The sequence below is a fragment of the Clytia hemisphaerica genome, unplaced genomic scaffold (assembly GCF_902728285.1).
Source record: "Clytia hemisphaerica strain Z4C2 unplaced genomic scaffold, Clytia hemisphaerica genome assembly, whole genome shotgun sequence".
Taxonomy (NCBI): domain Eukaryota; kingdom Metazoa; phylum Cnidaria; class Hydrozoa; order Leptothecata; family Clytiidae; genus Clytia; species Clytia hemisphaerica.
The window spans coordinates 358,109-373,199 of NW_027104364.1; the positions used below are offsets into that span (position 1 = coordinate 358,109).

General features: G+C 35.2%; 1 protein-coding gene across 1 annotated transcript; it reads left to right on the forward strand.

The window, feature by feature from the left end:
* Window positions 1-1,756: 1,756 nt before the first annotated feature.
* LOC136818391 (uncharacterized) lies at window positions 1,757-14,655 on the forward strand. Its single transcript, XM_067074727.1, has 19 exons — window positions 1,757-1,837; window positions 3,515-4,102; window positions 5,121-5,351; window positions 5,668-5,844; window positions 6,976-7,113; window positions 7,321-7,449; window positions 7,659-7,771; window positions 7,958-8,179; window positions 8,358-8,452; window positions 8,750-8,828; window positions 9,036-9,089; window positions 9,387-9,487; window positions 10,014-10,128; window positions 10,317-10,470; window positions 12,302-12,368; window positions 12,706-12,769; window positions 12,990-13,087; window positions 13,372-13,492; window positions 14,308-14,655. The coding sequence occupies exons 1-19, from the start codon at window positions 1,783-1,785 to the stop codon at window positions 14,455-14,457; spliced, it is 2,751 nt and encodes a 916-aa protein (XP_066930828.1). The 5' UTR covers window positions 1,757-1,782; the 3' UTR covers window positions 14,458-14,655.
* The last annotated feature ends 436 nt before the right edge of the window (window positions 14,656-15,091 follow it).

The following is a 15,091-nucleotide window of genomic DNA, read 5'->3' on the forward strand; positions in this document are numbered from 1 at the left end:
GTGGAGTGGTCGAGGCCCGGCAAAAGCGAAAGTATCACTCTATCTACACAACTTGGTCTACCATCATGAACAAATAGAAATCGGAACAAAATGGTCGGTAAAAAAATCCAAATTTTCGCTATAAGTATAAGAAATTCGTCGGCATCCGCCCCTTTTTTTCGAGGAATTTTATAACGGAGATTTGCCGTCGTTTTGGGTTAGACTCCACTTTCCCGATCCGTAACACCCATAACAATCAAAAGATTCATTCGACAATCAAATCAGTTTCTTTGCCACTGATTTATTGATTTGGAAATATAAATTCTCATCATCAAGTTTTGGTCCGTTTTTTTTACCCCCACTCTGGCTGAAAAAAAATCTACCGGGTCTGTGAGAAGGGGGTGTTATGGTTGCTGAGGGGACTTTTGGATGGATACATGCTAGGTACTAGCAAGTAGCTTTCGCTATGAATGCCCCGCCAACGCATTTCATAATCGAGAATGAACGTTTGAAGGCCGCATTCCACCAGATCGTTTCATTGGAACGCCATCCAACAGATCCAAAAAGCGCACAGCTAGAAATTTCAACGTTGAGCGCTCATCTCGTTCCTTTGAAACCCTTATGCGCAGCACAATATCGAAAATATTTTACACAAGAAAGAACAAACACAAAATCAATTAATTTTCTTCTCTCTGTTGGCTGTTAAAAAAAGAAACGAGGTGTACAGTTTGGCGCGTATTAAGCAGATATTCGACAAGAAAAATGGGATATCGAAAATTATTTAGTCGAGCTTCATGATATTCGACGAGGCGAAGCGAACATCATTAAAGCGAGTCGAATACCATTAAAGCGAGACTGGCTGGCTGAAATTTTTCTGGCGAACAAGCCCACTACGTGAAGCAACAAAAGCCCCTGCGGGGAAACAACACTACGGTAAGATTCCACCGATTCCACTGCAACTCTCTAGCACAAAAAAAAATATCTGCATTAAGTTTTGTTGAGCATCTTGTTCGTCTCTGCTCCCATCAAAATAATCCAAGTGGCTTCTTGGATCATTTTAACACTCTTGACGACACAGCTGAGAAGATTTTTGCAATTATTCTTTATCGAAGGTTAGGGTGGGTTCGATGCTTTTGGAGTTGAATTTGAATATTACCCTTCCTCAAAGGACGGTAAGAAGCCGTGCTTGGATGTAGAGTGGAGGGACAGAAATCGACAATTTGGTGATCACACATTTGTTTCTGTTTTTTTTAACGAGACTGGAAGGTCTAATAGTATAAAATGCTAACCGTATTTTGCTGGCGTAGGCCAAACCTAAACGCCACGAATTAATGGCAAGAAGGAGGAGTCTTTTGATGGTCGTTCAGGTGCTGTTATGAAGGTTGGAGATAGGGATGAAATCATTTCAAAGGCTTCTCATTCTAAGGTGCTTTACCTTTTTGATTTTTTGAATTTATGGAGAACAATAACAGAACGTCTTTTTGAATGCGAAAATATTTCAATACAAAGGAAGAAGATGAAAGTTCCAGCCCAGTCATGATTGATTAATTCGCAGGTCAAATTAAAACAAATTCATTTTCACACGCCCTAGGATTATCTTGGCAGGTGATAAAGCAAAGTGAAAATATTATCGATATAAATTTCTTTCATTTATTCATATTTTAACAAATTCTTCTATTAGTGATAATTGAATCAAACCTATTCTACGTTTTTAGGCGCGATTTTGAGGAACTGTTAGTGTTACTTAGATATATTTGCGTTCGAGGGATTCATTTTTCAAAACAAGATTAATAGGGGCAAAACATGCTATATTTACTGATTATCGCAGTTTCTATTTCTAAAAGTACATCACTAATAGGTAAGTATGCAACTGTCATTGTAAACGTCTCTATCTATAACTGTTATTGTTTTGAATTTATTGTATTCGAATCAAAAGAACTGAGAAACCAAGCAACTAAGACATTCTTCAACACATATTTCGTCAACTGACTTAAAGTCCGTGATCGTAAGTCTACTATGAAATTTCAAAAATGAATTCGCATGGAAACTACTTTAATGGTAGAAATTTTAGCGAGACTAATTTTAGCGTATATTAGCGAGTCAAGAAAATCTTGATTTTTTTGGATTTATTTTAGCGAATTACGATTTCAAAAAAATTCGCGTGGATTAATTTTACTGAATACTCGTATTACATTATTGACTGAATTCGTTTTCTAGCATTTCTTTGCACTGAAACCCTTCCTATTGATAAAAATGCATCAAGGCAATATAACCAGAAATTTGGCGCGGATAAATTTTAGCGATCTGTAAATTTGGCGTGTTTTAGCGAGATTTTTTTTAGTGAAAATAGGGAAAACTCGCTAAAACGCTGAAATTAGTCTCGCTAAAATTATTTAAAAGTATTTCTAATCAAAATTATAGATAGAACCAGTTAGAGGATTTTGAGAGGTCTTGGGAGAATTCACCTTTAACATTCCCAGGCTAAACTCGGACTGAACTCGGTGCCAGTCCGGTAGATAGGTTTACCTTGAAAAAAAAACACGGATGAAATTTGGTAGCCCCTTGGCACAGTCTAAAGTAAATTTCAAGGCCGATCTTTTGAGATTGGTTAGAAAATTTAAATCTTAATGCTGAACAGCTCTTGACATCACAAGAAAAATTGCAGATTGGGGAACATTAGGAGTCTAACAGACAAAATGAACACTATTTCCTTTAGAAAGAACAGGGATATGTTATAGCGGAGCTGGATGAAGGACGAGAATTCCTTAGCAGATTGCTTCTTTGTCTTTTCTATTGTAAACTGTTGATAATAGAAATCCATCTCTGTCCCCTTGAGTGTTCTGTTTTTATAAGAAAAATGAAGCAGACAAAGTATTCATGCAGTACGTTTGCACATATTTTGCTATGATGTTCCCGCTTTTCATCAAAATAATATTTGTAGAAGATACCCCAAAAGCTTCCTTGTAAATGAAATCTATTTTTATCAGCGTGTGTTATGAATTTGAGAAGCTTTCATGATTTCTCTTTAAAAATTTCGGATGTAAATATTTTGACAAATATTGTTTCAATTGACTTGAAATTTTTTCCATAATCAGACATACCGACTTGCTATCTGAAAATATCAGTTAGAAAGTGAGGCACCCCGCGGTGTAGCGCGGTATTTCAAATGAAAAAGTACTATTTATAATCTTACAGAAGAAATTTCTTATAAGTTTATTTTTTTAAATTGTCATTCACCAATGTTTTACAGACCCTCTTGATAATTAAAAGTTTTTAATCGTGAACGATAAATGCAGCAGCAGAATCATTGGCTAAGAGGAAATCCAAATTTCACGAGTTTGTAATTAAAAAAGTTAAATTTCATATCAAATTTTAATGTCAGGGACAGAGATAGAACAAGGCTTTTTTAAATGTGCGTTATCCAGCTCCGCTATAACATATCCCTGGAAAGAACTACTTCTCGCAATCTTTTAGATAAAACCGTCGAATTTTTTTTCAAAACTCTTAACAAAAGTCTTATTTTAAATTACAATAGGACCTTGTATGATCGATGACTCACGGATCATATCTGGCACAACTTATCATATCTCATCATGTTTATTTTGTCAATGTGATAAGAACACTCAACAAGTGTCCTGTTACAAGAAGGAGTTTTCAGGTGCGGTTCATAGGCTATGTGAGGATTGTAGAAGTCTACCGACAAATGTGTCTTGCTCCTACTGTGAAAAGCCTAACAACGCATCAGTTCTCATTCCAGTTGGCAATCCTATTGAAATCGAGAATGCACCAGGTTGCATTTCATGCAATTGCTCACTCATAGGAGACGTATCTTGCTTTTACTACAACCACACATTATGTGATAATAGACAGTCGTGTCGTTTTGCTTTAACCGACAAAAATATGGATCGTTTATCGTGTAGTAATGGCTGTATTGATCCTTCAAGTGGATTTATGAGACCAGAAGGAACATGGGAAACGAAGGAGGGGATAAAGTGTACTTGTTTGAAGTCATTAGCTAGTTGTTTTCATATGAAAGAGTTGGGAGGTTACATGTTTGTAACAGGTTGTTTACCTACTCAATGTACACCAGAAAAATACAATGCATTATACGTCACTGGCAAAGGTATGTTTTAATCTTCACAACATTCTCTGCGAGCTGAAGACAATGGATTTTCTATTTTCCATCGTTTTGTCTTAATCATAGAGGTATAAAGAAAGACAGGAGATGAATTTGTCGGTAATTGGTCGTTAAAGTCTTTTGATTTCTTTTATGTAATAAATCAAAAGAAATTCTAGGCTCGCCCGATGAAATACGACTTTTTAGTAGAACTCAAGTTTGCTCTGAACATTCTTACTATCAGCATCGAAGATTTCTAGCCTTCTAATATACGAGAATAAAATAAAATTTAGCTCAACGAAATAAGTTTGCGTTCAATTTTGTCATCCATTAAATTTTGTTTTGAAAAGATATTTTCTCCAGCCAGAAAATAAAAAGTTCTTTATAAGCACACACAATTTCAGACCCAACTTGTAGACAAAAAGTCGCTGGAGAATTTTGGAGGAAAGTATTAAGCAATAGAGTTCACCTTGAAGAACATGTTGATCGAAAAATCTTATCATTTGATGAAGGATTGCCAAGTTTACAGGCCCTTTTTTAGTCCAAATACTTTCTTACACTGATGTCAGAAACAATGAATCTCGTCTCATCTTATTTCCGACACTTGAGTTAGCCAATAAGATTTCACCTATCAACAAAAGAGCTCATTAAAAATGCACGATATATGAGATTATGAGCATGCATACCTCGTAATTTTTTTAATCGTAGGGTGAGCATGGTTACAATAGCATACTTACTCCTGTTTCTTTATACCTCCATGTCTTAATTAAGTGGTAATTCCACCGAGGCATTGAGACAGTAGTGTTTTATATTAAAGCTAACATCAACTTATTAAGCTATTATAACTCCCCACCGATCTCCAAATTGTGCACGAATGTCCAACTTGTGCAACCAAGACCGAATAATCTTCATTTAGCACTTTGATATTTCCCTTTCCACCCACATAAAAGGGAAACGGAACCGTCATGTGCGAACATGGTCAACATGGTCATAGGTTTAGGACATTTTTCGCATTTAATTTAAGATTGTGAATTCAACGGGCAAACAGTCAAGCACGGCACGACCAGTTTTGCTCAAGTATACAATCTCAAAGGGTGTTTTCAATGTACTTGTTATGCTGGAGCTCTACAATGTGAATCTAAAGGCTCGTGGATGGAAGGGAGCTTTCCTACTTTCGAATTCCATGCCGTGGTGCTTCAATGCTCAAGCGTTGAAAAATGCGAAAAAGAAAAATCAAGTCCTGCGATAAAAAAATGTAAGTAATATATTCGGCTTTTCCAGAAATAAAATTATAAAATTTGTATATGGAGTAGTGGAGCCCGTCACTGGTTTTCTAGGGTCCCTAGACTTAAATGCGCTACTGTTGTCGCTTTTCCTTCTTAATGTCAAAAAGGTTTTCTCACTAAATAAGACTCTGTTTCTTGAACTTTGAATTTTCTGACCATCACCACTGAATGTTGAGCTTTGTAGTCCCAAACATCCCTTTAAAAAGACAAGCTTTCTCATTACAATATAGAGATCTAACATATACAGATGACAATATTTTTCAACTGATATTCATAACGATTTAGATTGTGATGCAAATCCAATAGAAAGACAATGTAAAGGTAGTTATGTGTGGGATACTGACTTCTGCAAGTTAAATTGTACAAAGTTAGGTCAAAAACCGACTTATGAGCTGACCAGGAAGACATGGTGCAGTGCTCTTCCAGAGCTCAAGAAAAAAGATTGCGACTTCTCATGTCCAGGTAGGTTGCTGTTCATTCTTGGGAGTAAAGTAAGTATTTGAAGATATTTCATCGATCTTATAATATACCCTGCGTCACAGACCCGCTGGGACCCCAGCCCCACCATTCGTCCTCGGTGGGAAATACCCTGAGATTTAAGCCCCGCTGGGAAATTGAATTTCCAATTCAAAATTCAATGCTTAAAAATTGAACTCCAAAGTATCCCACTAGATCTTTTAACCTTAGAACAATAGAATTTCTATCCCCATTGGGATTTCAATAGAAATTTTTATCCCATTGAGGTAAAAAGTTCCACCGGGCTGTGATACAGGGGTGTTATAATGTTTGAAGAACAGAATCTGTGAACCATGGCTTGAACGAGAAATTAGTCAATTGGTCGGAAACTAGTCTCTCGCCAATGGGAAGCCTGTGGCAGTATAGGGGGGCGTACGGTATTTCGGAATTGCGGAAATCGACGCTTTCTTCTTCGACATTTCGGAAATCGGGAAAAATTCCTTCGGTATTTCGGAATGCTGAAATTGTGTCGGTATTGGAAATCCATGAACTTTTGCTTCGGAATTTTGGTATTATAAAGTTTTTACTCTCCTTTTTCGGAATTCATACTCTCGGATACCTAATAGCCGGGGGAGTTGGAATTAGCGGGGGGGTTGGAAAAAATCTCAAAACTTAATAAGCATGGTGTTGGAATAAAAATGTCCTGGGTGGAAAATTTTTGAAAAGGAGGCTAATACAGCTGAATTAGGACAAAAAAGGGAACTTTCAAAACATTTTCCCAAAAATTAATAAGCGGGGGGGGGGGGTTTGAAATAAGAATGTCCTGGGTGGAAAATATTCGAAAAATTAATTAGCGGGGGGGGGGGTTGAAATAAGAATGTCCTGGGTGGAAAATATTCGAAAAATTAATTAGCGGGGGGGGAGGCTATTAAGTACCCGAGAGTACATGAAAAATCTAATTTGATAAAAAAATTAGTCGAAACGAGGAAAAACACCCAATAAAATCGGTATCGGAATTGCAAGTAGATAATAATTGATTTGTATCTTAATAGAATTACACTGTCGAGTAAATCTTCGTTTGAATATTTCAAACAACATTAAGGTTTCTTAATATGTCAAAACACTGTATGCTTTCAGACAGACAACTTTATATGAATATGTTTGGGTCATCTTTGGTATCGTGCAATTCAACAGATCAAATGATTTGGAAAGATCAAATTTGTGATGGAAAACAAGATTGTTTGAACAATGATGACGAAAAAGATTGTGAAAATTGTAAGAGATATTCTAATACCCCGCTCTGGCAGCAGGGACCTGAGATGAGAGGGAATCTGAATTTTACAATGGATAAGTTTGACTCAGATTCAAAGATTTTGCTTTAATTTGTGAAAGAGTGACCTTGCAAAGGGCTTTAAAGCTTTTTACTGCTTTCAATTGTGTTACTTTTCGGCTCACTATAGAAGAAAATTTTTCTTCTCAAAGTTTTTTGTAGATACTCGTTTGATCATAATCAAGTGTTATGGTCATCTATTGCTGTTGAAGAAACACAAGAGATTTCATGCGATCAAATTCCTTATTTAAAAAGAAATTATTCAAAATATGGATTAAAAGGTAGAATTATCAACTTATTATATACACCCTTTTCTGTATCACACGTTTGGTAAACTATTTGGGGACGCAAAAGTGCTCAAGTTGCTACATTTGCCTATAAGCTAATATCAAAATCACAAACAAAGTGATTTAAGTGCTGCTAAATAGAAAACGTCTCGTCTCGCCTAGAATTTTTTACTTATCAAGACCGTTCTTATCAATGCTTGTAGGAAAGATGTTACGAAAGTGCAATTGGAAATCGAAAATGTGGACGAATGAAACGGAATGGGATAACAAGATCGATTGCCGATGCACCATCGACGGTTTCCCATCGTTTGATACGGTCAGTAAAACAAATGAAAGTATATTAATTCAAACATCGAACGAACTATAGACAGGTTTAGTATAACTTTCTTCTGGAATATCAGGAGTAAGTAGAAAATGTTCAATATAAGGTAATGCAATTTCAGGAATATAAAAACTTTCAAAAGCTGGTGGAAAAAAGTAATAATTGTTTTGTTTTTTTCAGAACGTCAATCTCACATACGACTCGATTAGCAACGATATGGACCGACTTTACAATCATTTTAATATTTCTCCAAGCAACATTCAACATTATGAAAAAATTGTTGACTTGCTCAACATCACACTTCAAAAGTTTCAATTCGACAACAGCTCCGAGGGAAATTTCGTTTACCAAACTACTGAATGGCACGAGAAAAATGATCTAAATTTATATAACATTTTTAAAGTAAGATATCATGTTAACCGTAAATGGGAGATAAAAACTTCTAATGCATTACGCCCTAATGAAACACCCAAGCGTTCGAAAATTATTTCTACCCACAAACGCACTCATTAGCCGATCTATAGCTCGTAAAGATCTTAATCTCCAAGCAAAATTAAAAAAATGCATGAATATTTTTCAGAGAGCTGCAAAAATGAAGACTACAGGACGTTTTTGTGATACAGATAACCAACAAATGGACACGTTATATTTCAAACTGCATGAGGAGTACAATATGTAAGTAAAGTCTTGAATGAGCCATAAGATGAACAACAGCCCGCTTTGAAAAAGTACGGTTAACAATCTTTCGTAAAAAACCTTTATTTCTTGGTTGAAAATGGTAAAAGGTGCCAAAAAGGATGATTACAATGAAACTTTTTCGCTCCTTATATTTTGTCTTATCAAGGTTAGCTGCTGGAGGGGCCACTTCCCTTTTCCCACATCAGACCACACTACCGTTAAAAATATTGTGATTGAGCTATGGTAGATCCTTCAAAAAACTTTCAAGCCTTTTTTTTTTTTATCTATTTTTAGTCCTTTCTTCAACTACAGTTTGTTTAAATCATCCTTTGTTAAAGCGCTTGGAGCAGAAAATAAACTTATACGAAAAATGGTGAGATGAAGATGCTTCACAATTCTCGTCCCCAGCCACTATAATATTTAGAAAACGTAAAATGTAGAAGTAGCAAATATAGAAAACAGAAAAATGAAGCGACTGCTTGTGTAGAAATTTTCGTCATCTTTCGTGACTTCATCAGCATATAGCTCAACAATAAATGATATATGATATTTAGAAAATAGCTTTGTTTTTCTATTACAGCTTCAGATGAGAAAAGATAACTTGATGCAAAGAAAAGAAGAGCGGATACATCAGGTACCAAAACAGATAGACTGATCCCTTTTTGACTTTCATGAGCGCACGATCAGTCATCATTCCTAGAAATGGTAGTAAGAATATGTACATATTTAGTCAAAAATTTAGGGTAATTTAGTCACACCTTGATTAGCTCAAATTTGTGAATATTTCCCGTTTATACCTGGTTTGTTTTTTAATGAGATTTCAAGACAATATGTCAACTAAGAAAAATGTAATTTGCCGTAGCAAAATAATTCTAAAGTATAGAGTTTCGAGAACGAGAATGAGTCATGACAAAAGTTTGATTTATATTAGGTTCCTACAATCAAGACCAATATAGACAAACTGGAAGAAATTTTATCAGCGATCAGCATTTTTTGTTTGGCTATCGGATTGTTGGCTTTCCAATTTGTCAGGTATCGTTTCTAGAAGAATAATCATCATTTTTTAGAAGTGGTTTTATACTTTTATTTGTCAATTGTCTGTGAGTATCATATACCTATGCCCAAGTCCTCGTAGGACCACTGGGAACTTCGACCAAAACTTTCCTTCTGTGAGAAAAAATCAAAGTTTTATCAACATTGAAAACAACGCGTTACTGAACTGTCATCTACGCTAGATTGTTGAGACGTAATCGAATGAATCTCGAATCTCTCCTCGTTGAACAGTAGATCTTCCACCCTCACTTCTTCCGCTCTCACTTGCGCGAAGTCCTTTTTTTCGCCACCTTCGGCTAAAATGACGTCGTTAATGAGACAGAGGTGTAATATATCGCTTATGGAAGAGGGAAATCATACAACTTAGCAAACTTGTACCCAATACTTTAAAATATTCTGAAATTCTACTTTTTGTCGTCCTAAGCGATAAGGTAATTAAAGCAGATCTTTATCGGTAGCTGTTCTACCTCATAATGACAACCAATACTGTTTCAATATTTTCCAGGAATAAATCAATGAAGCTTTTTATTCATAAGAATCTTATACTATCATTTCTGTTGAATGCAATTTGTTACAAAATTCCACTTTGGTTTGTTCAAAATCTTCGTGCTAAGTCAAAGGTAAAATTTGTAAATTCGACCAATCGACCATCGTCACGTAAAAAAAATGAGAATGCACCTGCATTAAAATAATTTTTTTAACTTTGGAAAACTAAATTTACTACTATAAACATTTATGTAAACTCAAAATCTCCAATAGAAAAAGACCTAAAGATATCGAATCCTTTCCTTAAAATTATATATTTCAGGCTGGTTGTTTTACAGTATCGGTTTTGTCGTACTTTTTCACTTTGTCAACATTTTCATGGATGATGGTTGAAGGAATCAATATCATCATCATTGTTGTTTTTGTTTTCAAAGGAAATCGAAATTACCACAAGCAATATCTGGTCATCGGCTATGGTAGACATATTTTTGTCAAGTTAAAAATCGTGATTCTATGGTCCTTGTGAACGGTGAACAAACAAGGATAAATACACAGATCCCGTTGCCAAACAAAAGGGGACTAAAGTCCACTCGCTTATTGAATTGTATCATGAACATATAAACGACTGGACATCCATCTCCTTTGCTAGCTTCGTTGCCGCCTCGGTAAAAACATAAAATGAAGCAATAGATTTTGATGATATACCACTTGGGAATACCTTGCTACCAACGTCAAAACTTCGACAAAAGTCTCTGTTGTTCTACTCTTCTCAAGTCTTTTATCTCTATATCATAACAAAGATAAAAGAGGCAAAATCATCGTCAGCTTGTCAAAAACTCCAACTAACATTTCTAAATTTGACTTAAAAGTGTCGAACAATTTTAGAGAGTGTCGCATTCTAATTTTTATATTCTTATGACGTTATGACACAGGCTCTCAACTTTGGCAAGCTATTTTTTTCAAGTCATTAAAAAATTATTGGAGTGACAAAAGGGATTCAAAAGACGCAGTTGAAATTCTGCATTTAAAAGTTGAAAAATGTTGATAAAATGTATTGCAAAAATTTGAAAATAATTTTTTTGTGCATTAAGCTTTTTTCACATGTACTTTACGTAAAATTTACTTAAGACCTTGAAGGTTGGGGAATTTCTCTAAGCTTACGTAGTGGTCTTGAGGCCTTATGTAGAGTTTGCTTACATTCAAAAAGTTTTGAACGGAAGGAAAAGTCACGTAAGACCCTCTTAATCAACAAAAACTCTACATAATGTCGGGGAAATTCCCAAATGACAGCCTTACGAACGATTTTCCGTAAGTTCTAAAGTAAAATTTTACGTGCATGTGAAAAAAGCTTTAGGAGTAATGTTTAAGCTATATCAATCCTTTTACATAAATGATTCAAAGAAATAAAACTAGCCATAATTTTCATTAAAGTGCCACCGCAGAAGAACGATCAAATAAGTTGTTGAATTTGGAAAGAAATGTTACTGATAGCCGTTACTTTTGTTAGAATGGCATCTCATCTGAAGCAAAATTTAGTCTACAAATATTAGCAAGTTGTGTCCATCTCATAGATATCTTCTTATAGAGATAAAAAAGTTATTTATCTGTTTTTTTTTTGTCATCTCTTTTATTACCAAAATAATAGAATATAATGGCTTGTTTATATCATACTAAACGCTACTGTACTAAACTGCCTTTTTAATGCAATAGTCACACGACAAGTTTTTGAAATGATACAAATTTCTAATTTGCGTTGCTCAGAGCGGTTAATAACTACTTGTGGTTTAAATAGGGAATTTCCCAACAAAAATGGAATTTCCCTTAATTCGACTCCCTGAGGTAATAAAAAAAGACATATAGAGCTTTGAAAATGGGTAATCAGATCAAAACAAATCCGGAAAAGTGTTTTTAATGATGATAAAACAATAGAAATACAGTCAAGCTAAGAATGTTACCGGTACACCATTTAACCGGAACTAAAATACTGAAAAACGCGCGCAAAATTATGAGATGTTTGCCCAACTTCCTTATGCGTGAAGCTATGAATGCCATCCTCGGAAGCTTTAGGCTTCCTGCGGTGGCAATTATGACGGAATATTGTTGGATTTTTCATACCAATCTTGAAATATAGGCGGCAACGAAGCTCGCTTCAAAGAGACAATAAAAGATAGATGTCCAGTCGTTTATATATTCATGATTGTATACACTTTTTTTGCTATCGTGTGGAAACCATAAAGCGTAAATAAACTAATTTAAGATCTCTTTAATAAGATCTTATAGCTAAATTCTTTTTTCTGTCTTCCTTAGGTCTACCATTGCTCATAACTGGAGTCATGGTCGGCATTTTCTATTCGAAGTTCCAGAATGCTTACCAGTAAGTAATCTACATGCCAGAGTAAAACATTCTAATCCGCATTCCTATTGTAAAGTCACTTTGTACACCGTTGTCTCACCGCCACGGTGCAAATCTTTCCAACAATGGGAGATTAGCTTCTATTAAAAAAATCACGATTTGGATAAAATCTAACGCTCAACACTCAAAAGTAGGGATGATTTTGGAGTGCATTTTTTTCCATTAAGTTTCAAATGGGGATAAAATCAAAGTCAATTTGCAAGGGGGCTGAAATTGTAGTTTATTTTCCCCGCCGGAACGAAATTTAGCCCAAATTTTCCATTTCCCCATATTAAATTAGTTCTGTCTACGTTTAAAGGTGCACAATATTAACAGGAGATTACTTATGGACCATGAGAGGCCCAGTCACCTTTTATATCTCGGTAAGATTATTTTCAACTTGTTTAATTTACTGATACAGGGGTGATTGGTTAAAATTTTGAGCCTTGAAAATCCCTCTAAAAGGGTCCCAAAATCACGAAAATCGATAAAGCTCACAATTTACGAAACAATAACAACAAGTGACAACAAAGGTTTTTTCAAAATATCAACCCACAGGTGCACTTATCTTTATCACTTCATATTGTATTCTTCGACTTTCAGGTCAACGTTATATTTTTCATTCTAATCATCATGAAAATTCGTCGATTGTCTGTGCAACGAAATTCAATAAGAGCAAAATCACAAGAAAGCAAGAATAAGTAAGCATTCTTTTTGATGATTGAAATCACACAGCATCACTCCAGAAACCCTCTAGTACACATTTATAGAGCTTAGAACTTACTGCACCACTTTCATAACAAAAATATGGCTATGCTGCTATCTCTAACCGAAACGGTGAATGATGAGATTTTACACAAGCTTGTTGCATTGGTAACCTAGTCAACTCAAGTAGCTCATCACTAATTCTCCCTTAAACTTCTCCTAACTCGTTCTCAATCCATTTTTCATTATGTGTTTTCTTATGGTATTCGTACATTTTCAGCGTTAGTCCGAAGACTTTTTTGGTGTTGGTGCCATTACTTGGGATACCATTTATATTTGCACCCTTTGTTGAATACAGCATTTATATCGCTTACACTTTCGTCATCATGAATGGACTAACGGTATGTGGAAATTTCTCAATTTTTCATCTGCATTTAAATGTAATTTTGAAGAATAAAGTCGTCTAGAATCCATGTAATGCAGTAATATAGGTGTTATATGATAATACCATCATAATACTAAGATTTGCTCCTTCCACTTCGTTTTCTTATTATGGTCTGAAGAAATCATCTACAATCGAGGTCATAATAGATGAGAAAAAAGGGAAATTCACTGGGAAGTTTTGAAACCACAATCAATTTGTAAGTGCTCTAAAGTAGGTTCGAAGGGTAGAGCTTTAACTCTGAGTTTTAATGCTGAGACTAAAAGATCCAAAGTTCAAAAATAGTCCAATAAGGCTCAGAATATAGCCTGGAAGTCTGCCAACCACTCACAAATCGAGATATTCGATTAAGTTAAAGAGATAGTCCAAAATCGACTTTCCCGCCGGAACTTTAAATCTTGAAAAACGTTAAAATAACCGAAATTCTCAATCTATTTCAACCATGATTGTAGCATGCTAGACTAATAATTTTGTAACCACAGACTAATCACAGACTAACTTTGTAAACACAGGCTAAAGGGAACAACTTGAATTTCAAATTCTTTAGTATGTTTCGGAAAATAATTGAACGCATTTGCACTCCATTGCTCTGCTCTTATGGTCACTAAGTTTGGGCTGTGAAAGGCGACGAAGATTTTTTTCCGTCAACGGACGAACGGCAAAACGGGCAAATACCTGAAACAACGGCCGAATACTTACGACATGATTTCGAATAAATTATGTAAGTAGTTGAATAGAAGTCGGAAAAAAGTTTTTCTATCTTCTACTTTTTAGGGTTTCTACTTATTAGTCGGGCATGTTATTCTAGACTCGATGGTGGTGGACGAAATCAAGAAAAATCTGGCTCTTCGCAGGAACAGATCCTCTAATGAAAGCTCAAGTCAAAAGTCTCGACAAAGTAGTACCAAAACTTCATCTTCATAAAAAATGGAAACCGAAGAAATATTATTTAACGTATATGGGTTAAATTTTAACTTAAATTTAAAGTATAATTCGGCCTTTAGATTGATCAATAAATTATGTCTATTTACATCAACCTGTATTAATAATAACATATCGCTTTGCTGATAGATAACTATCGTGATTGGAACAATATCTATTAAAGCATCCTTCTGAACTGAATTTTTGTGACAAAAAGATCCTTCAATTTTCCACCGCTGTGGAATAATGACAAAATATTTTGATGTATTTCAAAACGATCTCCCATCGAAAGTTGTTCCTGGTACATACCGCTTTAGTATAAACGAAAGCAGCCACCGAGGGGTTCTTCAAAACATCTGTTCTAAAGGCATGTTCCAGCTGAAAAGAGCAATCTGTTCTAAGAAAAATGGGAAAGTTCACTTTAATTGAATCGAAATAATAGATAGACTTTATGTTACGATTCTCTATCACTGACTCTTTTTAAAAAGCATTGATGACTTTTTTAAGTTGTTTTTTCAACGACGGGAATAAAAATGTCAACTTTGAACTTCATCCAAGATCTTGGATGGTCGTCATGGTTACTTTTGTCTTCGTTGATTGCGCGCTGAATAGAATCTCGATTCGTCGGCACAGCGTC